The sequence below is a fragment of the Gorilla gorilla genome, chromosome 11 (assembly GCF_029281585.2).
Source record: "Gorilla gorilla gorilla isolate KB3781 chromosome 11, NHGRI_mGorGor1-v2.1_pri, whole genome shotgun sequence".
Classification (NCBI taxonomy): Eukaryota; Metazoa; Chordata; class Mammalia; order Primates; family Hominidae; genus Gorilla; species Gorilla gorilla.
The window spans coordinates 22,880,618-22,906,680 of record NC_073235.2 but is presented as its reverse complement, the minus strand read 5'-3'; the positions used below and the strand labels follow the sequence as shown (position 1 = coordinate 22,906,680).

Below are 26,063 nucleotides of genomic sequence, written 5' to 3'. Positions count from 1 at the left end.
GCACAGTTCATAATAGAGTTGACGCTCCTATGAGAATTTATTGCTGCCATTGATCTGACAGGAGGCAGAGCTCAGGCAGTAATGTGAGCAATGTGGGGTGGCTGTAAATAAGATGAAGCTTCACTCACTTGCCCACTGCTCACCTGCTGTGCTGCCTAGTTCCTAACAGGCCACAGACCAATACCAGTCTATGGTCTGGGGATTAGGGACTCCTGCTATACAGCATTAGAACTTATTCCTCTTACCTAGCTGCAGTTTTGCAGCTATTAACCAGCCTGTTTTCCTCCCCGACCCCCCCACCCCTTCCCAGCCTCTAGTAACCACAGTTCTACTGTCTACCTCTATGAGCTCAACTCTTATTAGTTCCCATAAATGAGTGAGAATATATGATTTTGGTCTTAATGTACCTCATTTATTTCACTTAATGTCCTGCAGTTCATCCATGTTGCTGTGAATGATAGGCTTCCATTTCTTTTTATGGCTGAATAGTATTCCATTGTGTATATATGTCACATTTGCTTTATGCATTCATTTGTTGAGGGACACTTACACTGATTCTGTATCTTGGCTATTGTGAATAGTGCTATAACAAACATGAGGGTGTAGGCATCTCTTTGATATACTGATTTCCTTTCTTTGGATAAATTCCCAGTAATGGAATTGTTGGTTGTGTGGTAGTTCCATTTTTAGGTTTTTGAGAAACCACTATACTGTTTTCCATAATGGCTATACTAATGTACATTCTCACCAATGGTATATAAGAATTTCATTTTCTCCAAAACCTCACCTTTGTTATTTTTTGTTTTTTTTATAATAACCATAAAATAGTATTAAGAGGCCCAAGGTAATTAATTTTACAAAATTTCAAAAGAGCAACCCTCAGCTATCTTTTCAAGGAATGTTAAGTGCCTTTTTTCTCAGTTTGCTTTTGTTTATTCTGGACATAGTTTTGTTTCATGATGTAATAAAAATGGTGAGCCTGAACCAGACACCACCATGGCTTTCCGAGAGCTCCAGTCTCATGGGAGAGGCAGACAGATAAGCACAGGATCATGGTGCAGTGAGTATGGCCACTGCTCAGCATCCAGGAGACCCATGGCTAGTTGTGGTGCCTAGGGAGGATGTTGTATTAGTCAGTTCTCACACTGCTATAAAGAACTACCAGCTAGGTGCGGTGGCTCACACCTGTAATCCCAACACTTTGGGAGGCCGAGGCGGGTGGATCATGAGGTCAAAAGATCAAGACCATCCTGGCCAACATGGTGAAACCCTGTCTCTACTACAAATATAAAAATTAGCTGGGCTTGGTGGTGCACACCTGTAGTCCCAGCTACTCAGGAGGCTGAGGCAGGAGAATTGCCTGAACCTGGGATGCAGAAGTTGCAGTGAGCCGAGATCGTGCCACTGCATTCCAGCCTGGCGACAGAGTGAGACTCTGTCTCAAAAAAAAAAAAAAAAAAAAAAAAAATCAAAAATCAGAAACTAGGTAATTTATAAGAAAAGAGGTTTAGTTGACTCACAGTTCCACAGGTTGTATGGGAGTCACGGCTGGGAAGTCCCCAGGAAGCTTACAGTCATGGCATAAGGGGAAGCAAGCACATCTTCACATGGTGACAGGAGAGAGAGAGTGAAGAGGGAAGTGCTGTACACTTTTAAACAACCAGATCTCATGAGAACTTACTATCATAAGAACAGCAAGGGGGAAATCTGCCCCCATGATCCAGTCACCTCCTACCAGGTTCCTCCCCCGACATTGGGAATTACAGTTTGACATGAGATTTGGGTGGGGACACAGAGCCAAACTATATCATTCTACCCCTGGCCCCTCCCATATCTCATCACCTCACATTTCAAAACACAATCATGCCTTCCCAACAGTCCTCCAAAGTCTTAACTCATTCCTGCATTAACTCAAAAGTCCAAGTCCAAAGTCTAATCTGAGACAAAGCAAGTCCCTTCCGCCTATGAGCCTGTAAAATAAAAAACAAGTTAGTGACTTCTAAGATACAGTGGAACTACAGGCATTAGGTAAATGCTTCCATTCCAAAAGGGAGAAATTGGCCAAAACAAAGGGACTACAGGCCCCATGCAAGTCTGAAACCCAGGAGGGCAGTCATTAAATCTTAAAGCTCCAAAATAATCTCCTTTGACTCCATGTCTCACATCCAGGGCACACTGATGCAAGGAGTAGGCTCCCAAGGCCTTGGGCAGCTCCACCCTTGTGGCTCTGCAAGGTACAGCCCCTGCAGCTGCTTTCATGGACTGACATTGCGTGCCTGCGGCTTTTCCAGGCACACAGTGCAAGCTGTTGGTGGATCTACCGTTCTGGGATCTGGAGAACTATGGCCTTCTTCTCACTGCTCCGCTAGGCAGTGCCTCTGTGGGGGCTCCAACCCCACATTTCTCCTCTGTACTCCCCTAGTAGAGGTTCTCCATGAGGGCTCTGCCCCTGCAGCAGACTTTTGCCTGGACATCCAGGCATTTTCATACATCCTCTAAAATCTAGGTAGAGGCTCCCAAACCTCAATTCTTGCCTTCTGCATACCCACAGGCCCAACACCACATGGAAGCTACCAAGGCTTGGGGTTTACACCCTCTGAAACAATGGCCCAAGCTGTACGTTGGCCCCTTTTAGCCATAGCTGGAGCTGGAGCAGCTAGGATGCAGGGCACCATGTACCAAGGCTGCAGAAAGCAGCAGGGCCCTGGGCCTGGCCCACAAAACCATTTTTCCCTCTTAGGCCTCCAGGTCTGTGATGGGAGGGGCTGCCAAGAAGGTCTCTGAAATGCCCTGGAGACATTACTCCATTGTCTTGGCTATTAACATCCGGCTTTTAATTACTTGTGCAAATTTCTGCAGCCTTGAATTCCTTCCCAAAAATGGGTTTTTCTTTTCTCCTGCCTGGTTGGGCTGCAAATTTTCCAAACTTTTACACTCTGCTTCCTTTTTAAATATAGGTTCTAGTTTCAGGTCATTTTTGTGTTTATGCAAATGAACAGAGGCTTTTAGAAGCATCCAGGCCACATCTTGAACACTTTACTGCTTAGAAATTTCTTTCACCAGATACCCTAAATCATCTCTCTCAACTTCAAAGTTCCACAGATCTGTAGGGCAGGGGCACAGTGCTGCCGGTCTCTTTGCTAAAGCACATCAAGAGTGACCTTTACTCCAGTTCGTTATCTTCATCTGAGACCACCTCATCCTGGACTTCACTGTCCATATCACTATTAGCATTTTGGTCACAACTATTCAACAAGTCTCTAGGAAGTTTCAAACTTTCTTTCATTTTCCTGTCTTCTGATCCCTCCGAATTGTTCCAGCCTCTGTCCATTACCCAGTTCCAAAGTTGCTTCCACACTTTCAGGCATCTTTATTGCAATACCCCATTTCTGGTACCAATTTTCTATATTAGTTAGTTCTCACACTGCTATAAAGAACTACCTGAGACTGGGTAATTTATAAAGAAAAGAGGTTTAATTGACTCACAGATCTACAGACTATACCGGAGGCCTGGCTGGGGAGGCCTCAGGAAACTTACAATCATGGCAGAAAGGCAAAGGGGAAGCAAGTATGTCTTCACATGGTGGCAAGGCGAGAGAGAGAGCGAAGGGGGAAGTGCTACACACTTCTAAACAACCAGGTCTTATGAGAACTCACTCACTATCATGAGAACAGCAAGGGGGAATTCCACCCCCGTGATCAAATTACCTCCCACCAGGTTCCTCACCGAACATTGGAAATTGCAATTTGACATAAGATTTGGGTGAGTACACAGAGCCAAACCATATCAGATGTGCAAAAGAGATTATGTCACCTCTGAACTGAAGCATGGAGGTCCAGAGGAGTTTGTTAGGTCGAGTAGGAGGGTTATAGTCAGGAGGGCCTGTTTGAAGACTAAGACATGGATGTAGGCATGGTGTGATTTCCTGTTCGAAGTGGCTGAAGTGGAGAAGAGTGGGCATGAGGAGTGGTTGGGGAGATTCAGAGCAGGAAGGATGTGCTCACTGGGGTATTCCCAGCCAATGCCTTGACTTCACCCTGGTGATACTAGAGTCATTGAAAGATCTTTAAGCAGGGAAGTGGCATAGTCATACTTATATTTTAGACAGGCTACTGTAACTATGGAATGGAGAATAATTCAGAAGGAAGTGGGATTGAATAGGGCATGAGCAGAAACAGAAGAATCAGAAGTCTTCTGGGGCTGTTGAGCAAATGCTAGTGCAATTCAGTGAAATATTACCCTAGAAGGAGATGCTCTCTTTGAAATATAATGAATTCTCTTTTGAATACATGCAAATTGCAGGAATTATGGAATATCCAAGCAAATATATCCATCAAGACTTTGGATATACCAGTCTGTTTCAGCCAGTGATTTAGGCAGAAGTTAGATATTTGAGAGATACTGATTAGTTGCTTGAAGATAACTAAAGAAAAGTGAGTAAGTGAAATCACCAGGTAAAGGATAAGGACAGAATCCTAAGGAGCATCAACACTAAGGGAAGGACAGAAGCTAGAGCTGACAGGAGGGAGACCAGGAGAGGGTGGTGGCATAGAAGATAAGGGAGACTATTTCAGGAAGGACATTCTAGCCAAAGGGGCCATGCTGCAAAGAGATAACAGGTCACATATGAAATGAAAGGGCTCCATTGGATTATTTGCTTATTATCCACATTAAATGTTCTATTTTAACCTAAAAGATATAAAATACACATTTACTTGCCAATGTTTTGATGTAAAGTTAAGACCTTTCCTTCGAGAATGGGCTCACTGGATTTCCATGTTTTTCTTCTTAAATAAACTTTACACGTAGTTACAGTCTGCAATATCCAAAGTTAGTTACTTCCAGGAGTACATTGGATCTTGTGAGCATAGTTGAGTGCAGAGTTGAGAATGGAAACCAGATCACAGTGGGTGAAGAAGTTGAGGAACAAACTGGAGAGAAATAAGGATCAAAGGGCATTTCAGATGGGAGAGATCTCTCCCAGCAGGGCCAGTGGAGAGAAGAACCTTGCCTACACAGTGGAGGAGAGCAGATGATTGGATGCGATCCTTCAGGACGTGGGGACGTGAGATTAGGGCCCAGGTAGAATGACTGGTCTTAGCTAGGGAGGAGGGCGGCTTTAGGGGCTTGAGGCAGGAAGTAGAGCGTGTTCCCACTGCCGGTTTCTCAGGGCAGTGGAAGGAGGCCTGCTTTGAAGCGGGGAACTTGTGAGGAATGGGGGAATCTGACTAGGGAAACAGAACTCCTATCAAGAACAGTAGAAAAGGTGGATGCGTGAGGGGTTACTTTTTCCAATTATGGTGGCTCACGCCTGCAATCCCAGCACTTTGTGAGGCCAAGGCAGGAGGATTGCTTGAGCCCAGGAGTTCAAGAACAGTCTGGGCAACATAGGGAGACTCCTGTCTCTACAAAAAAAAAAAAATGTAATTTATCTAGATGTGGTGGTGTGCACCCTGTAGTCCCAGCTACTACTCGAGAAGCTGGAAGTGAGAGGATTGCTTAAGCCTAGGAGTTTGAGGCTGCAGTAAGCTACAATTGTGCCACTGCACTCCAGCTTGGGTGACAGAGTAAGATTGTGTCCCTTAAAAAAATATATATATATACACACACACACACACACACACACACACACACTTAATATATGCCCAAAAAATGATACTTAGAAAGTGAAAAAGAGGAAATCACCATCTCTAGAGATAACCAATGTTAACATTATAGGGTGTATTTTTCTATTCCTTTTTGTATATTTATACATATATGTGTGTAGGGGAGTGTGCGGAGTATTGCTTTTATAAGAGTGATATCACACTGTCCATCTGTTGAGCATAGAGCATGAATGCTTTTCTGTCAGTTCCTGTGTGAGTTGTGGCTTCTCAATGATTCCTCCTGTGGATGATGTTCTGTAGATGGGCACCCAGTGTCCTGTTTCAGTATATTTAGATGGTTTCTGATTTTGTCAAGTGTAAAAATACTGTGATGAGAGTTGAAAGGAGTGAAATTTGGGAGGGAGAAAATAAAGAGGGCAAGGTCTGGGAAGCCTCAGTGTCACCTAGGGACAGGTGGAGTGGGGGGAGTGCAGTGGCAGAGCTGCAGGGCCAGGAGGAGTCAGGAAGTGCCATGAAGATGCTGCATGTCAGAGCAGTGGCTGTTCCTGCTGGAGAATGTGGCCTCGAGCAGCAAAGCTAGGGTGGCAGTGAAAATCGAAGAATGGACCAGGCACGGTGACTCATGCTGGTAATCCCAGCACTTTGGGAGTCTGAGGTGGGTGGATCACCTGAGGTCAGGAGTTCCAGACCATCCTGACCAACATGGTGAAACCCCATCTCTACTAAATACAAAAAATTAGCCAGGTTTGGTGGCACATGCCTGTAATCCCAGCTCCTTGGGAGGCTGAGGCAGGAGAATTGCTTGAACCTAGAAGGCGGAGGTTGCAGTGAGCCGAGATTGCACCATTTACACTCCAGCCTGGGCGACAAGAGTGAAACTCTGTCTCAAAAAAAAAGAAAGAAAATCGAAGAATGGAGGAGCTTCAAAATTCACCATCTTAGCCACCACTTACCATATGTTTAGTTAAAACATTGAGGTGGATATAAAACTGTGTTAAATGTGAAAGACTCGGGAGCCAGTACATCTCCTCTTAAGCCTAACAAGGAAACCCAATATAGGGAGACAAGCCAATAGGATGAATGTCAGATGCAGTAGGAGGGTGATGCACACAGCAAAAATGAAGACATTCAACATAGGGAGAAAGCCCATCCTTACGGTCAATTACAGAAATACAGCAGACTTATATCAAGGTTCTCTTCTGCTTTGCTTTAATAGAAATTACAACATTTAATACTAGAAAGAGCATAAGGATCTAGTGTAATGTTGGTGCCATGGGAAATTGATACAATGTTTTGGAACTCGGTAAAATTATATTTAGCAAAAGTGATTTGCATATTCTTTACCCAGTATGGTTAATCTACACTAAAGAAAGAACTCAACAGAAGAAAAAAAAATGTCATTTCCATAAGATAGCTTATTTCAGCATTATCTACAGTAGCAAAAATATTAAAGGGGAACATCTGAGTAAATCTGTTTTAAAACACAAATAGAGGTAGTGGTGTGATTAAACATGGTGGTTACAAAAACTTCATCCACACGGGAAGTGCTTGCACTGTAGGGAAAGGAAAACAGAAGCCAGTGTGCACACCGGGTTCCTGCTGCGTAAAGCCTGCGTGGAGACACACACTGAGGTAGTAAGGTTTTGTTGTTAACAGTGATTAGAATTGGGAGTTGAGCTTTATTTTTTAAATGTCTGAAATTTTTAAAACCCTTCTCTTTTTTTGTTTTTTTTAAGCCTCCTGTTCAATGGCTTACCTTTTTTATAAATAATTTTTCATTATAATGGTATTTTTAGAAGACTTATAAAAAGAAACAATTAAAACCATCCATGAATTTTCTTCCACCCAGAGAAAACCTCTGTTAAGATTTGATTTATACCTTTTTAGTCTTAATTTATTTCTGTCTACGCATATATTATGTATTATTTTTACATCTTAATTATAAAATTTTGTTTGTGAGTGTTAGAAACCAAATGCATCCCAGCACCTCCACTAGATTCAAGTCCAAGAGAATTGAAAGCAGGGACTTGAACAGATGTTTGTGCACCAGTGTGTCATAGCAGCATTATTCACAAGAGCCAAAAGGCAAAAGCAATCCAAGTGCCCATCAGCAGATGAACAGATAAACAAAATGTGGTATATACACACAGTGGAATGTGTTCAGCAGTTCCACTTATCTGAGGTACCTAGCATAGGCAGATTCCAAGAGACAAAGTAAGATAAAGGTTACCAGGGGTTGTGGGGAAGGGAGAGGGATGAGGATGCAGGGTTTTTGTTGGGAATGATGAGAAAGTTTTGGGTATACATAGTGGTGATGGTTACACAACATCATGAATGTATTTAATGACACTGGATGATCAAAAATGGTATGTTAGGAATGATCAAAATGGTATGTTACATCTACTTTTCCAAAACCGGAAAAAAGTGTAAATGCATTAGCACAAAGTGAGAGAAATGTATCTTGTCATCAGCACAAGTAAAAATTTTGCCATAGGTGTCACCAACGTGTTCTGGCTGCCTGGAATGTTTCCACCGTTGTTGGGTAGTCAGATGTTTGGGATGAGGAAAACAGTCTGTCCCCGTTGCCAGCAGCCAGCCCACACCTGCTGGGCTACACTGCCACTTGCAAAGGGGCTAGACCAGTGGTGTGCCCCACAGCAGAGGACCCTAAAAGCAAAAGTGATTTGCTCTTGTCAATACCATGTCAAGGGCCCAGTCAGAGGGCCAGCGGTTGAATTTGTTGAAGACAACATTCAGAATATACTAGGGAAAAAAAACAAAATTTGGGAAATAGTAAAGTCCTGTTCTTTGACCCAGCATAACAACTCTGAGTCAGAAATATCTGAAAGAAGAATGATATGCCTAGGAGGTGCTGAGTTCTCTGTCATAGAAGATTGTGAAGCGCTGAGGCCCAGCACTAGGCAGGAATACATATAGTACAAGGAATTAATTTGGGGATGGATGACACCCATTAGACTTAATGATGGCGGTTGGAGGAGCTTCTGTCTGTGGATGTGGGCCAGGGCCGCAGTGAGAAGCCCCCGTTGCTGGTCTGGTGCTTGAAAGCAGGGGTGTGAGTGGACAGCCTTTCCTTCTCAAGGAAAGGCTTCTGAGCCTTTCATCCCTCAGGAAACATCTTGGTAAAGTGGATCATCAAATTACAAAGTAAAGGAGATTTAAAGCGTAAAGACTAGATGCAAATAAATGCAGGTATATTGTTCCTTTTATGGTAGTTTACGGATTTGGTATTTTTACATTGCAGTACTAATAGCTGTCCTTTTGTCACTGGCCATACATATTTCAAGTGAAAATCTCTGGCCTTCTTAATATTTCTGAGCATTCAAAGGAAATGTCCTTTACAAGTCCCAGAAGGGAACTGACAGTGTGCTGTGCTGCAGGTGTCCCGCGATGGGGGCGCTGCCTCCCCTGCCACCGAGGGCCGGGGGGGTAGTGAGGTAGAAGGAGGCCGGACAGCTCTGGATAACAAGACCTCACTACTCAACACCCAGCCTCCACGCGCCTTCCCGGGGCCGCGGGCGCGAGACTACAACCCGTACCCCTACTCAGATGCCATCAACACCTACGACAAGACCGCCCTGAAAGAGGCTGTGTTCGATGACGACATGGAGCAGCTTCGAGACGGTTGGTGTCTCTTTTCTTAACTGTCCCCACCCAGAAGTGCTTCCCTTGTTCTCCCTCCCATCTGGCCAGCACCAGGCCCACTGGTCAGATGTAAATGGAGACGCTGGGTCTGTTCTTTCTGCTTAGTCATTTGTTCAGGCACTACTTAACTGAATCCCTACTGTGCGCTTGGGCACGGGGAACATGGCAGTGAACAGAAGCACAAGTAGTGGGGCAGTGAGGAAATAAACAGTCACATGTGATATGAAGTAGCCACTGCCACAGCTGAGCATGAGGGAAGGCCAACTCTACCATCAGGGAGGTTTTGCTGTAGAACCCAGGGCCCAGGTAGGCCAGGGGCGCAGGAACAAACAGGATGGCGAGCACGGGCTCAGCCTTTGTGAAGGCCTTGGACCTGCTTCCCAGCTCCCCGAGCTGTGGAGTGAGATCCTGAAGCACTGCTCCGAGGCTTCCCTCTCCTTTCACACCTGCTTTGTAACCAGGTCTCCCTGGAGCTGTGTTGACCTCCGTGCTGCATTTGGGAGGCAGGGGTCTGACATACACACTGAGCATTTGCATTACCATGTGTGGTGCCAAGCTAAGTATGGGGTCAGAAAGATTTGCCCAAAATGTAACATGAGCATATAACATAGGAAGTAAGGAGCAGAAGCAGAACTAGTCTGGTTTCTTTCTGGCTCCTGTGTTAAGACCAGTGTCCATTACTGAATAATGGACTAATACACTAGTGAGTGATGAGTATGTATTTGTACAATGGTATTTTTTTTGGGAACTGAATTATTTTTTCACCTCTCATGTTACATGATTTGGTTTATTTCGATTTGATAGTGCTTTTAAAAAAATATTGTTTTGAAGCCTGTTTTATTTCTCAAGTTTGAATGAGTAACTAGAACCTACATTAGAATTCTAAATAGTTAACATTCACTAAGGGCCTACCGTGTGTCATGAAGTGTATGGGTTGCCAGGGACTGAGGCACATGAGACACAGTGCCTGGCCTCAGAGAGCTCAAGGTCTGTCAGGGGAGCAGACTGATAGTGGTCACACTAGTACCAGAGAAGGCCTGTGCTGGAGGCAGATGCCAGATCCAGTCGGGACACAAAGAAAAGAAAGCTGATCCTCTTGCAGGGATCAGACAGTAGGGGAATGCTAAGATAGAAGAGGAGTTCTCTGTTTGAAAGCAGAAATGGCTGTAGGGATTAAAAGCCTAATCACTTGGCTATTAATTGCTTATATGCTGGTGGGTAGCATCTCAGACTCTGCCCACACATCTGTTTACTGGACAGTGAGCTATTAGGGTATAGTGTTTGTAAGGACTGGCACTTCCTGGGAGAAGTGGACTATTTGTTTTCATTGCTTATAGAATTGTTTACCTTATCCTTTATAGATCTTGATTAGGGTAGAAATTACAGTGTTGGTTATTCACCAACTGTGTACTAAAAGGCTTAAAGAAAAGGAGGAAAAGGTAGGAAGGCAGGAGGAAATGACAGAGTTCTTTACCATTTCAGACTTTCTTGTGTGTTTGCTACCCAATCTTAGAAGCTAAAGAAGTATGCAAATACACATTTAAGTAGTTCCTAATAACTTGTCTGATTTGTTTGTTTTTTCATCCTCTCTATTTAAAGTTGAATATTCAGAGTTGAGGTTTCTTAAAAGAACATGGAGGAGAAAGGATGTGCCTTTCTGCCATAGAAACCGTGTTCACAGCCCTGCAGGTAACTATGTTGAGTCGTCTTGGGCCAGTTTTTAGTCTCCACATAGATAGTCCACCAGTAGTCCAAACACCTTGATTGGTATTTGTTCACCATGCTGGTTCCTAAGCTGTCGACATTTGAGAAGGGAATGGAGGATAATCAGATGTGATGGTGAGGAGGCCTTGAGGAGTATGTGTGTATGAGAGTAGATTTGACCCTGGTAAGAGGCTGTCCAGTGGTGGGGCTGACTCAGGACCATGGCAGTGGGAGAGAGTTTCAGAAAATAAAAGGGTTGAGGAGGGGCTTTGGCGGATACAGGCATTTCTCCTCTTTGTCTGAAGTAGAAGGGAAAAGATAGCAAGGAAGGGTGAAGACACTGACTGTTGGTACTGGACAGCTGGTCTCGCACCTCTGCTTTCACAGTGAACTTGGTGAGAAGGTTGGTGGAGGGTGTGTAGAATGAGGCCGGACAGCGAAGCAGGGCGGAGGGTGGGAGGGGAACCGTGAAGGAGGCATCGCCTCTGGGAGAGGAGGCAGGAAGGGAAGGATCACTGTGCACCACTGAGCAAGCCCCTGTGCTGGGCATTTCCTCATGAGGTGACGTATGTCTGGTGTGTTTCACCAGTGCCCATCGACCATTCTGACCTGGTGGCTGACCTTCTGAAAGAGCTGTCCAACCACAACGAGCGAGTGGAGGAACGGAAGGGAGCCCTGCTGGAGCTGCTCAAGATCACGCGGGAAGACAGCCTTGGTGTCTGGGAGGAGCACTTCAAGACCATTCTGCTCCTGCTGCTGGAGACCCTTGGAGACAAAGACGTGAGATGCTGGTTTGGCCTTATCTTGCCCCTTTCCATGTAATGGGGTCACGATGTCCTTTTCTTATTGGGCTTAGCTTCAGCTTTACTTTCTGGGTTGTGCTTACTGTTTACATCAAAACATTTATTTGTTCATTTTTCACATATTTTCTGAGCACGTTTAGTAAGGTCATGTTTTTATCAGCAACAAGCTGCTGCTTGGCTTACGTGCATGGTCTGCAACTGGGTTTATAGTAGTTGAGGAAACTTCATTCCTGCATCTAGTTGCTTTGACACAGAATTTCTTAAAACTTTATTAGCGTAGAATGTGGTCTTTTAGGATGTACTTTTTTACTTGTGAGTTTCATTTTTGTTTCATATGTAATTGAGAAATAAAAAGGTTCATTTTAAAAGACCTAATTAAATGCTACATTCCATGAAATTCCATCTTGGTCCCCCCCTACATATGTTAAGAGTTCCAATAATTTTAATCAGTCAAGTGGCAGGTTCCAGAAGCATGATTCTGATTTTTGTATTATTAATTTAAAAATAAAAAAAGCTTCATCATGTTGGGACATTTGAATGTGACAAACTAGGCATTTCTGACATGCCTGGTCTGTGATCTGCACATCGCACATAGAGAACTCTTAAAAGGGGGAGTAATCTGGTCAAAGTCCTGCCTTCTCCCACCTGTGGAGCTGGTGCCTTATATGGAAACAGGAATAGATGCTGAGAATTACCAGAATTAAACCTCTACAAGAAAAAGTTTCTCCATCCACATGGAGAAGAGAAATGAGAAGAGAGTGCTGTGGGAAGGGGCTGGAGGAAGGGGATGGGAGGATTGCCAGGAGGTGACAGGCTATGCCCAGGGCCAGCTAGAGGGGACTTGCATGGCAACTGAGTGACAGGGAGGCTGCTGCATGCCATGCCGTGGTGACTCAGATAGCTTTCTGATGCTTCGGATTAATGGTTTGGTTTAGGGATAAGTAAAAATAGAAGAATGGTAATAAGTAATCTGTTTTACTTTTTAAAAAAAAACTTTTAAAAAATACTTTTAAAAAAAACAAAGTATTGGCTCGTAAGGCAGTTATGCCTTGTTGGCTCTGTTGGGAGATAAAGTGATGTCATGTAGAAGACAGGTAAATGGTGTATTAGTGTGTGAACTGTACAGATGAGTGGCAAAGAATCAGGATGTACTTTCTGGCTCTGTTTGGTGTAAACTACGTTCTCTTTTATTGAGATTAGGAGTCTGTTTGGAATGGCTTTCCTCCAGATGCATGACTCTGGCCTTAACCAACTCGAGGCCTGTACACACCCAGTGATCTCATCACATGGAAGGTCAGGAATAATGACAGGCCTTCCACTGTCCTTAGGTGGAGTTCACTCTTACAGGCTGTGTTGATGAAACATCCAGGTGCTTTATACACATTCTTTCATACATTTTACAGAAGCATAATTTGTAGCCTGAAGCCTCAGGAAATCTGGAAATCCCCAGAAAACTGATAATGAACTTAGGTATATCATCCTCATTTGGTCTCAAGTGCATGGCTCGTTCAAGTAGCTTTTCTCAGTGCCTGTCAGGCGCTGGGTCCTGGGAATGTCACCCTAAGGCACAGTGCCTGCCTTCATGGAGCTGATGTCTAGAGAGCCAGTGTCAAGTAAAGCTGATTTCAAGTGAACTGTGTGATCTGTTTAGAGGGTTCTGCGAGGTTCCAGGGAACCCAGAACTGGGTGCTTGGCCTTGCCGACCCTGCTGACTGCTGTGTGTGAAAGTGCTGTGTGGTGTTTGGTGATGTCTTCCTTTCCCTTTGTATTCTAGCATTCAATTCGAGCACTGGCGTTAAGAGTTTTGAGGGAAATTCTGAGAAATCAACCAGCAAGATTTAAAAACTACGCCGAGCTGACGATTATGAAGACTCTGGAAGCCCACAAAGACTCCCATAAGGAGGTGAGTCAGTCATGTGGCCAGGGGTGCTGAACAGACGGGTCATGAGGAGCAGTTTGGATGTGGAGATAGAGGAATCAGAATCAGCGCACAGCTTAAGAGCCCCTTCCTTGGAACTCAGCCATGTCGTAATACAGAGTGGAGTCCCCATTGCTGTCGTCCTTGCTGAGCAGTGGCACAGTTCCAGGGCCAATGCCATTTGTTCAGTTCCTAGCTCCTGCTCAGTTTCCAGCAGGCCTGCCCTGCCCCTGGGATGTGTTCCATGTCCGTGCCTCCAGCTGCCTTTGTGGAAGGGAAGGGTCTGCTGCTGCTTTCTGGCATTTAGCCTCTGGTAGTCTGGTGTGGGAGGTGGAGACCAGCTTTGGAATCACAGACATGCAAGTCCCAGAACCAATGCCTTCTTGCTCCAGATCTGTGGACCAGTCATTTCACCTTCTGAGCCTCCGTTTCCTTGTGTGTAAAATAGGAATGGATATTTCCACAAAGTTTCTCATGAGAATTAAATGAGATGACCAGGGATGATTCCAGCCCAGCGCCTGCCAACAGTGGGTAGCAGGCTGCTATACTGACCTTCCTCCCTCCCGGCCGTTCAGTGTGCTTCTCTCTGCAAGATGAGGCTGAGTGGAGGCAGCCCTGCTGTGCCTCTTCCACTCACTTTTGAGTATTTAAAATGCTAGCAAGCTATCTCTGCAGTTCCTGGCATTGGGACCTCAGCTGCCTGGTAGAGAGCGGCAGGACATGTCTCTGTGTCCTGCACACATGCCACAGAGGGTGCACACTCAGCAAAAACTCAGCCTGTTGCTTATTGGATTGTCCAGCCCCTATGCCTCACCAGGCTTTCAAGTGGCTAGAAGCCTACAGAGAATGGGGAGGTGGCAGGAGCTGTCCTGATACAAATGATTCAGTGACACCCTTCAGTAAAAGGAACTGTGGGAAACAAACTCGTATATTGGAACTTCAGAAAACTTAGCATGCCAGATAATGGGTTTGACCCCAGAGTGAGACATAACAACTTGCTTAGTTTGAGCTCTTGGCTCATGTGTGACTGTCGTGTGAGCACACTCGTGGATGAAGGGAATTATAATTAACACAATTCTTCCATCTACATAGAGAGTCAGACCCTAGATCATAGTTCTATTTGGCATTTGTGTGACTGCTTGAGCAGTGACTGATGTGACCTCTTCAAATCTCCACCACAATTGTAGCTCAGCAAGGGCGAGGGTCTTGTCCTCAGACTGGGCCTCTCTTCACCTGCTAGTCCTAGAACAGCACACAGTACACAGGGGATGGATGTGTTTTCAGACTAATAACTGGGTTTCCAAAATCTGGCTTGGTTACATGATGGTGATAATAACTCACATTTGAACAAAGCACTTTTCATTTATAATAACTCATTTAAAAAACGTGAAGACCAGATGAGCTAGTACGATCAACATAGTGATTCCCAGGTGAGGAGGGAAGGTCCTAGAGCAGGGGTGTCCCATCTTTTGGCTTCCCTGGGCTGCATTGGAAGAATTGTCTTAGGCCGCACATAAAATGCACTAACAATAGCCAATGAGCCTAAAAAAAAAAATCACAAAAAATTTTCATAATGTTTTAAGAAAGTTTATGAATTAGTGTTGGGCTGCATTCAAAACCATCCTGGGCCACGGGTTGGACAAGCTTGTCCTAGAGGAACTGTATGCACAGCAGTTACTGGCAAAACTGAGACATTAGCTAGATTTTATGTCTCCTTTAAGGGGCAAATGGCATGTGCTAACTTTTTTAAACCATAATTGCTTCTCCTTAATGAGAATACGTGATCAAAAAATGAAAGTAAAATGATGTTCTTTTTGTTTTGCTTTGTTTTTGAGACAGGGTCTTGCTCTGTCACCCAGGCTGGAGTGCAGTGGCACAACCTGTGCTCACTGTAACCTCCACCTCCCAGGTTCAAGCAGTCCTCCTGCCTTAGCCCCCTGAGTAGCTGGGACTACAGGCATGAGCCACTGCACCTGGCCTGATGTTCTTTTACATAGAGATGATATCAGTTGTTTTCATGGGGCAGTACATACTTAGACTCGGGCATTTAAATGAAACGCCAAGCCGTCCATGGTGTCTTGGCACGCACTTACCGACTCTCCAGTTGGAAGATATCTGTCTAAAGTTGAGTCCTAAGAAGTATAAGTTAACAACATTAAGTAATTGGTTTGTTATTTGCTTTTTTCTTGGGAGATTTTTTTTTTTTTCTGCAAAATTAGAAATTTAGGAGAGAAAATTATCAGGTATGAGGCCCTTTAAATTGCCCAAGGGAAAAGAGCAGAATATATATCCTGCTTAAAATAAACTTAGCAGCACTCGGGTTCAAGGGTCCCCATGCTGCTGTTACTGACTTGTGGTAGAGCTGGTGGAGGAGATGTGTTGGGAACGGTGCCTGCATTGGCAGGCCTTCCTGCTTTGCATAGTTTGACTCACCTTGACTCATTGCCCTTGGAGTTTCCTTATAAAACTTTACTCTGTCACTTTGCCAGGAGCCACTATAATAACTCAAGAACCTGTGTATTTAGGTTTGGGGTTGGGTTTTCATTTTTCGTTCCTTTTTTTTTCTTTTCCCTTGAAGTTCTTCTTATCTTCCTCTTATTTTAACCAATCTTTTTCCATTCCTTCTTGCTATTTTTTGGGGCAGAAGGCTGAGATGCACATAAAGTTTGTGTTGTAGGCATCTTGTTGGCATATTAATATGGCATGTAATAGTTCTCTAGTCCTTCCATTTTCTCATCATTGCATTCAATTCTTACGACTCCAAACATTTATTGAAAAGGATCTGAAATGTTTCTAGACTTACTTTATTAGTCATACAAAGACATAGTCTATTTTCCTGTCTTATTAATACTTCCAAAGTTTGTTTATCCCAAAGTTAGCTCTCTCGGAGCTTCCTTCTCAATAAGAAGCTAGTTGGTTTTATATTCCCAGGCAAAAACTGGGCTTCAGCAGGAGATGAAGAGCATAAGACTCGGCAGGTTAACATGGGGCTGTTTTTAGAGACATTGGCACCAGCTGCCCTTCTCTTGCCAGCGTGACGTTACCACACCAGCATGTGCACTGTGGCTCTGACTGTGTGACTGCAGCGAGGAAGGACAGCTTCTTGAAATACAATTTCTGTAAATTGAAATTTGTCGCAAAAGCTGTTTGGGAAGATGGATGAGGTAGGACTGACGATAAGATGGCTTGTTTTCTCATATAAGCAAGCGTCTGCTTTGTCAGTTTCTTTCAAAAGAAGCTATATGTGCAGAATGTGTTTCTTACACATTGAAAATGTGCCAAGTACCAAATCTGTCTCAGACACCATTCATCCAAAGCTAACTTACATGTTCTATAGTAAGCAAGATAGATGAAGGATTTGGACACCAATTTAGAGTTTTTATTTTAAAATTTGGTGTTTCTGAGCTTAGACATAATGTTTTCATAGTCCCTATTTGAGTAAGTCTCTTTCATTATCTAACTTCTTTATCTTTTTAGTAAATAAATTTTGCTATTGAGTTTCAGTGCGTCATTAATGAAGTTACCGTGGTTTGCAGTAGAGTTGGCATTTAGCAAATACCTTAAAGGGCTAAGGCCTTGAGAGTGACCTTTTAAAATTTTGAGCCCATTTTCTGTTTCCAAGAGAACTCCATGAATTTGAACTCTTCTTATATTAGAATTTGTAATCTGTTTGTTAGAGCTGGTACAGAACCTCTCCTTTGGTGATTAAAAAGAGAGGATTAAATAAGAGAATTGATACTACAAAGAGATTCTGGGGTCAGTGTGAGATAAAAATCTTGAGGCACAAAACCTGGCTTTTAGTCCTGCGTCTGCTGTTGTCCAGCTGTTCCCAGTTTCATCATCTCAGTATAACCCTGAATAAGCAGCTCTGTTGTGAGAATAAAAGATATTATGATATAGAAATATGCTTTTAAAATTGTCATATGCTATACAAATGTTGCTACATAAAACTGTTCTCAGACATCCTTATTCATTTCAAAAGTGCCCATTTCTCAGGAAATAGTTGATATACTAATTATAAATCATTGTATGCACACTTAATGCAAGAATATTTGTTGCTGCCAATCATTGTGATGTGCATATAGTACCCATAATGTTGAAGTTCACAGTAAATGTTTTATTTAAACTTGAAAGAAGCCCAACTGTTTTTTGAAGATATTCTGTAATTGAGGTTTTCTGATCATTAGACTTAGCTTATTCTGAACTTTGCCACATTAGTGAATATCCAGTTACACTTGTCTGTTAAAAGAGGAAAATATTAGCATCATTCATGTCACTGTGCTGGATCACCAAACATTTCTTGCTACACACACAAAGGTCGTGGTGTTTAAGGCACCAGAATCCAGCTTCAAGTGGTTTGGCTTGTTTTGGGAAGTTTGATTCTTAGATAAATATAGAACCACCAGTGGTATGTCTTCAGGGGTTTTATTTTTAAATCATTTCTAGTTAACTTTTTATTTTATGACTTTAAAGAATTAAAATGGCAAAATCAGATCAAAGTTATTTATAAAAGAAAGAGAACTTCCTGGGAACTTGTCTGGTTTCTGATTCGCCCAGCCAGCATGGTATCTCATGCAGTCCTTTAGACAAATGCCGTAGTCAGAGAGAAGCACCAGTGTGCCAGAGAAGATCTGTGATCAAATACCAGTTAGAATCACTAGCTGACCTCATCTCAGCCAGACCCCCTGCGCTCAGGAATGGCCCTTAGGTGCCTCTCAGGGCAGCAGTCATTTGTATCAGTGGGCACTGGGAAATAATATACTGCATGAACTCTGGAGAAATGCCTTTACCCCTCTGTACTTTGGTTTTTGCTTATCTCTTACCCTATCAAGTGGACTAGGTGATTATCTGTGTTTCATCCAGCCTCAAGATAATACAGGTTGCTGTTGAGTAGCAAACCAAAATCCTCAAATTCTAAATTTTCAGTTTTCCCTAGGTCCAACCTTGGGATATGACCAGAAGCCCCGTTTCCTTTGTAGGTTTTTGCTTTTTAATAAAAAGACAAAACCCCAAAACCTGTTTAGCTTCATCGAACGATTCCAAGTTACTGAGCCAGCAGTCATACTAACAGCACAAACTCCAATAAATGTTTGATGATTGATGGGTAGTGGTGTACTGTAGTCTTCAAGGTCCTTATGGTTTAGTTGAGGTTAAAGCAGAGTCGTGTGGTTCAAAATGAAATACACCAGGAGTTTAGGAGTGGGCTAGAATAGTCAAGGAAGAGTTCCTTAGGGAGTTAGAACCTGAGATGGGCTGAAAAGGAGCACATAGGGAGAGAACTCTAGCTAGGAGCCAAGGCCATGTGGCCAAGGGAGGGGGCATGGGCTTGGAAGACACTCCTGGGTTGAACCCCGCTGAGCCAAGACGGCAGGAGACTTACCATTTTGTGAGCCCTCATATTCTCTGTGTCGAGTGGAGAAACATAGCCCACCTCACAGGCTTGTAAAGTGCCAGGCACAGTGTCTATTTCTGAGTGGCAGCTGTGGTGGCGGCTGCTCCTGCTGTTATTCACAGGTAGGGGAGTAGTTCTGCCTCGCTGATGAACTGACTCTCAAGGAGCCAGATGTGACACCTGCCCTTTAGTTCTTGTAGCTTCAGAAAGAGCCATAACTTAATGTCAAAACCTTTGAGTTTGGGGTTTGAAGGCCTGGGTTCACATGCTGCTTTTGCCAGCTCGGGGGCTGTGATTGTGGACAAGTCAAAGACACTCTGGATATCTAAAGCACTTGTATGCTGGGTGGGAGGTGGGGGGCAGGTGTTTTATACCCTGCGCTGAGAGGCTAGCATTAAAGTCAAGTGAGGTAAGGTGGTTGACATTGTTGAAAATTGAAGATAGTATCCTTTTTATACTCTTCCATTGAAGAAAGTAGACTGATTTTGAATAGAATTGTTGTCAAGTTTTTAAAATTCTACATAAAGCAGATATAACTGCATTTCTCTAAATACACCGAAGAAGCTATTAAATGCAATTGAGTAAACTCTAAAACACCAGTCAAAAATACGACTTGTATTTTTTGGCTACTGCTTTGTTTGGAATCCGTCTATATTTGTTCTGGGGTAGCCGGTACATTGTCAGCGTTAGGCTAGGAAATGCCATGGGTTTTTAGAGATGGATACCGGAATTAGAATGCCAAAGAGAAGCCTTAAACGTGCTGCCCAGCTTCCCATCTGATGCTGAGCACCTCCTGAGAGGCCAGCCCAGCCTCTGCAGCATCTCCAGGACAGCAGGACACACCACCTTCTGGGCTCCCAGCCCCTCTTTCCACTCCTTCTCATCATTTGTCCCTGTTGGCCCTAGTTCTACCCCTTAGAGTAGAACAGAATAAATCTCCCACCAAAGAGCCTGACCACATTTGAAGATATCCATTGTGTTGCCCTGAATCTCCTTTCCCAGGCAAGGATGTGATGACTGTCTTGTTAGAGGTCATTTCATACAGACACTACTTCTCAAGATCTTCAAAGCTTCCTGGAATTTTGTGCATGCACATTTTTCAGGGGAAAAGACTCATCAGGTAGAGTTGGATGATAAGATTTTATAATCTGAAATACTTTTAAAATAATTGATTCAGATTCTCCCTTTCGTTTTACTGATGAGGAAAACCGAGGCATAGAAAGTGAAGAAATTTACCCCAAGCTCACTTGGCTAGTTGATGCCAGAACCAGAGCCAAAACTCAGGTCTCCAGACTTATAGCCTGGAACTTTTCTTCTCCCCTCCCTCTGGTACTGAGCCTAGCTAAGTGAGGACTCTCGTCCCAGGTTCAGGGCCATGCTGGCGCTCCGTTGTAAATCCCAGGACCATGTCAGTGCCAATCTGGGGCATTGGTCGTTTTTCCCCAGTCTGCTGGTGGATACTTAAACTCAGGGTCGATCCAATTTTTTAAGGTCTTTCTGGCCTTTCCCAGAAGGTGGCGCTAAACTCTTCCTTAGCTTCCACACGATTGAGTAGCTAAGCTCAAGACACTGCTATGAAGAGTTCTTTGATTCCAGCCACTGTTGTTCCTGGACCTTTGCTTTTTTTTTTTTTTTTTTGACTCAACCAGTTATTCTGGTGTGTCTGTGACAGAGCCAGATCAAACCTTGTGAACCTAAAACATGCAATCCAAATTTTGAAAACTTTGTGCTAAAAGGAAGAAACCTTTAAGCAGACATTCACCAGTATTCTGAGTAATGATCCAATTTTAAAAAGCTAGATGTGAAAATTATGCTTTTCTTAGCTAGACACTATTACTTCACTGACTTTGAAAGGGGAAGGAGTGCTGTGTTTCTAATGAGTCTTTAGCAGAATTGGAATAGTTTTTGATGACTTCAAGGCAGATTATAACCCAGAAGTCTTTTTGATCCTGTCCTCTTTGAATAGTCCCTCACCCCTTTCTAAATCCTTGCCACTTCTGGCCACCTTGTGTACTAAGTGGTGTTGTCTTCCTTTGTTTCTGCTGCCCATGTTGACTTTTGCTCTCTGTTTGCTTACATTTATAATCTTTGCTTCTTATGTTACATAGAACACAGGGGCAAAACCTAAAGTTCACCCTGATTCAGGCAGCTTGCCAAAGCCAGGGGTTTGGCATATAGAGGGAAGTTGAGAACACCTGCCTCCCTTGCCAAAACCAGCGTCTGTCTTGGGAAACTGTCTCTAACCCCAGTGAAAAAGAGGGCCTCAAACTACCCATCTTAATGTGCGGCTTCTGACATTTTATTTTCAGACATTTTAGAACCAAAGCCCTCATCCACATTAGATGCATTCGATCATCCGGGCGCGGTGGCTCACAGCGGTAATCCCAACACTTTGGGAGGCCGAGGTGGGCAGATCACTTGAGGTCGGGAGTTTGAGACCAGCCTGGCCAACTTGGTGAAACCTTGTCTCTACTAAAAATACAAAAAAATTAGCTAGGCATGGTGGTGTGCGCCTGTAGTCAGTCCCAGCTACTCGGAGGCTGAGGCAGGAGAATCGCTTGAACCCACCAAGATGGCACCACTGCACTCCAGCCTGGGCAACAGAGCAAGACTCTGTCTCAAAATAAAATAAAATAATAGATACATTTCACCAAATGCTTCATGCAGGCCACATCCAGAATTCCTGGATTTTTGTAAGGTGAAGGGCTCCTTGGGTTTGGGTTTCAGCTCAGCAGATCTGAAACAGCCTTTTTTCCCAGCAGCTCTCTGTAGGATAATTCACTTTAACCTGAAGGGCAATAGAGTGCAGGAGATGGGGATGAGAGAAGGAAAACCGCGAGTTCTTACCACAAACCCGGCAATCGGTTACCTGGTCTCACTAATCCTCGTTGCAACCCCGAAGAGCACCAGGAGGCCTTAGCTTGCTCCTGTCAAGCCTGGAAAGCAATGCTGCCGACTCTTGAATCCTGTCTCCAGAGCCGTGTTCTTTCCACCCACTGAGCTGCTTCCCACCTCCCGGGGGACCTCAGATATTGACTCCTGTGCATCAGTGCTTTCTAACTTTGATACGCTACAGAATCCGGTGTTTTCTGACCTTTTGTTTCTTTCTCCAGGTTTGAAAACAGAGGCCTAAAAGTTCCTCAGCTTTCAGGCTGGTGTGTTATGATACTTGGGCAGTAATTTCTTGCAGTAGAAAGCCAGCAGTTTCTGAGCATGGTTTCATTGCTGGGCCAGATTAGATAAGAGAGGGACTGTCTCCTTCCACTTTTCACCGTCCACTCAGCTGTGTGTAACTCAGCCACATAGGTACACAGCCACGTGCTTGGCTTTCCCAAACATACACAGACTCTGAGACCTGCACAAATGGAGGAGGAAGAAAAGCGCCCCGTCTGAGGTAACCTGTTACCTGACGGAGCTTTTCGAAGAAACATGCCGGTCCTCCTCAGACAATTGGTGACTGGAAAAGCCTGAGCTGAAGTCTCTTTTGCAAAGAACTAGTCTGTTGCTTTTCCAGTGTGTTACCTGGAATGGGACTCTCTGGGCCTGGTACAGTAGATTTTTCCACAGCCCAAGTTGATCATTTGTAGATAACCTGCCGTGCTCCTAGTTTTCTGTGCTAGCTCCTTAGGAAAAATGTAAATCCAAGTCAATGTGGCATGCTCCAGATGTGATTTTGTGAGTCATGAGCATTAAAAATATGTACGCTGGGCTGGGTGTAGTGGTTCATGCTTGTAATCCCAGCATTTTGGGAGGCTGAGGTGGGCAGATCATTTGAAACCAGTTTGGGTAACATAGCGAGACCCTATCTCACATACTGAGACCCCTACAAAAAACTTTAAATATTATGCGTGCCTGTAATCCCACCTACTTGGGAGGCTAAGGTAGGAGGATCGCTTGAGCCCAGGAGATCGAGGCTGCAGTGAGCCATGATCACACCATCGCACTCCAGCCTGGGCAACAGAGCAAGACCCTATCTGTGTGTGTGTGTGTGTGTGTGTGTGTGTGCGTGCACACGCTATGGGGAAATTAGTTCAACAGCTATTTATTGAGCACCTGGCGTATACTGGACATTGTGCCAGTCATGGGAATAGAAAGATGGCTAAGATGGGATCTTGCCTTCAAGGAACTTTTAGTCTAGTGGGAGGGACAATTTCAGCAAAATATTTACCTGCAGTGATAAAATAAAGCGTACACATGATGAGGCTTCCTGGGAGTTGTGTTGCAGTAAGTCCTCAGGATGACTTGGCCAGGGGCATAGAGATGTGGCTGGGCAGGGTGGGGGCAGGGAGAGGAAGCACCACATAGGCAGGAAGGAGCTAGGCCTTGCTGAGGAATCTCAGGCATCTTAGAGGTCATTGGAGAGGGCATACCCATCATGATGTTGGCACTGGACCCCAGGGAAGGAGCTGGCTTACCAGTGTTACCCATTCTTAGAACATTCAGTGTGATGACTGGCCCTCTGTGGAGTGTCGGGATCACAAAGCTCTGCCCCCCTCACCCCCCATCCCCAGCAACTTGGGAGCTCCCGGCTCAGCTGCTGTGCCTTCTGGTGGTGCCTCTGCTGCTGAGCTCCACTCTGGTGTCATTCCTCCACCAACACCTAGCTTGTGTTTTGTTTTTGTTTGAGATGGGGTTTCTCCATGTTGCCCGGGCTGGTCTCAAATTCCTGGGCTCAAGTGATCCACCCAGCATAGCCTTCCAAGTAGCTGGGGTTACAGGTGTGAGCCTCCATGTATGGCTTAGCCATCATGTGTTTTGTAGCTAAAATATACCAAGCTGGTTTACATCTTGTCTCAATTCAGATAACTGTGAAAGTAGATACTTTAAAATCCTCATTTTAGGCTGGTCGCAGTGGCTCTGTAATCCCAGCACTTTGGAGGCTGAGGTGGGTGGATCACTTGAGGCCAGGAGTTTGAGACCAGCCTGGTCAACATGGTGAAACCCCGTCTCTACTAAAAATACAAAAATTAGCTGGGTGTGATGGCACACACCTGTAGTCCCAGCTACTTGGGAGGCTGAGGCATGAGAATCGCTTGAACCCAGAAGCAGAGGTTGCAGTGAGCCCAGATGACTCTATTGCACTCCAGCCTGAATGATAGAGTGAGACTCTGTCTCAAAAAATTAAAAATAAAATCCTCATTTTAGGAGTTTTTATTAAAAAATGGAAGCTTAGACCAAGGAAGTTTTTTGCCAGAGGATTCAACTAAGGTTTGTCTCCTGTACTACTCTCAGAGGCTGAGAATATGCTCATCTAACTCTGGAGGCTGCCTTTGTCGGGGTAAAAAAGTGAAAGGTCACACGTACACACCAGGGTCCAAACAGTACTCTGCTTTCAGGTGACCTGTGTGGAAAAGCTACCTTTGGCAGGAGTTTGAATTGGCAAGAAAAAGAAATCACAGTGGGCTTCCTTCAAATAGGCTCCTTCCTGTACATTCGTGGCATGCATGGAGTCATTGCCATCAATGTTGAGTCTAACACTTTGGCTGGCAAGGGGAAGGCCTGCTCACTGAGGTGCCTGGACGAGGCAGGGGCAAGGTAGGCTGGCTGTGCATGGCCGAGGGCCCTTGAGCTGGAGGAAGGCCCGCAGAACACCAAAGAAGCCTTCTGCACATATCCATTCTCCTTCCTCCTCCCATCTAATCCTGGCCACCCACAAGAAGTGCATCAGGTAGCAGGTGCCTGCCATCTGGCTCCTTCCTGGGTCTCCACACCCTCATGCTGGCCCTCTGCACAGACTACCCTCACTCTGCCCTGAACCACCAGAGCATGGGTGGCCCAGTCCTTCTCAGCTCTGTGGCCTGAGCTTTGAGCTCAGTCTCTGACACACAGGAGGCACCTGGTCAGTGCTGGGTGAACAAATGTACACACAGAGCACAAATGAGAGGAAAGAATCTTATGAGGTGCTTGAGAGTTGGACATGACTTTTAAAATAAAATTGCCTCTCTACAGTGCTTTGTCCTTGAGCCTGACCTTCACATACATAGTGAGCACAAGCGAATCTTGGGTGTTCTGACCTGTACACAGTACTTACCCTTAAGCCATGCTGATCCGGAGCTCCACCAGGGATTCATCCATAATCCCAGTGTAGGCCCCAGAGGTGGCTGCAGTGTGTTCACTCCAGGGTGCCGGCTACGTGGTGATGGATGTGGTGATCTTATTTCATGAGACTCCTAGCCTTTACTCAGGGCTGCAAGGAGTTAGCGGGTCCTCCCAGGGAAAGTACAAAAGACCTCCAACAAGAAAGACTTGAGGGAGGTAGGGCTTCTTTAAGTGGGACATATTCTCAGACAGCTAGGAGAATGAATTCTCAGTCCCTCAGTAAGTACTAAGCTCCTGGTAAATGCCCAGCTTAGTGGGTACTTAGGTACAACAGAAATGTTTCAGTTCCTGGATGTTTGATAAGAAGAAACACACATGGAAATGCCACCAGAAATACAAAGCCGTCTACATATGGTGCCATGTGAATGTCACAGAGGAACAGAAGTTGGGGGAAAAGTGTCACTGGTCTGATAGGGAGGCCTGGGCAGGGGCTGGGACGTGTATGTCAGCCACATCTGAGGGACAGTGAGTTTTGTAGTTCAGCAGAAGGGCTTTATGGAGAGTGGGAGGTCAGCAGGAACAGTCATGATGATGGTGCTGGCTGCACCACGGAGCACCTCCCGTATGCTGGGGTGGGGTTCCCTTCAGGAAGACGAATGAGGTGCGGCCTGCTCCTCAAGTGCACTGCCCTGCCACCTTCCACCCTGAGCCAGGGCTGGGCTGCCAGCTTTCCCTGGCCTCAGACAGTTCAAGTAGATTTTCTGGAATACATTTTCCTTGCTACAAAGGTTATATTGTAATGGTAAAAACTGCAACTAATTTTGCACCAGCCTAATGTTCATTGCAATTTTTGTATCTAAAAAGTATGAAGAGGAAAACAAAGTTATCCATTATCTTACCGCCCTGAGAGAAAGAGTGTTAACCCTTGATGCACTTT

General features: G+C 44.6%; 1 protein-coding gene across 11 annotated transcripts in view; it reads left to right on the top strand.

Moving 5' to 3' along the window:
• CLASP1 (cytoplasmic linker associated protein 1) overlaps window positions 1-26,063 on the top strand; it is a 302,429-nt gene that overhangs the window by 263,366 nt on the left and 13,000 nt on the right. For all 11 annotated transcript variants that reach the window (XM_055380544.2, XM_055380547.2, XM_055380541.2 and 8 more), the window contains 3 exons: window positions 9,006-9,249; window positions 11,564-11,754; window positions 13,552-13,680. In XM_055380544.2, coding sequence (XP_055236519.1) covers window positions 9,006-9,249; window positions 11,564-11,754; window positions 13,552-13,680 — 564 coding nt within the window. The remainder of the gene's footprint in view (window positions 1-9,005; window positions 9,250-11,563; window positions 11,755-13,551; window positions 13,681-26,063) is intronic.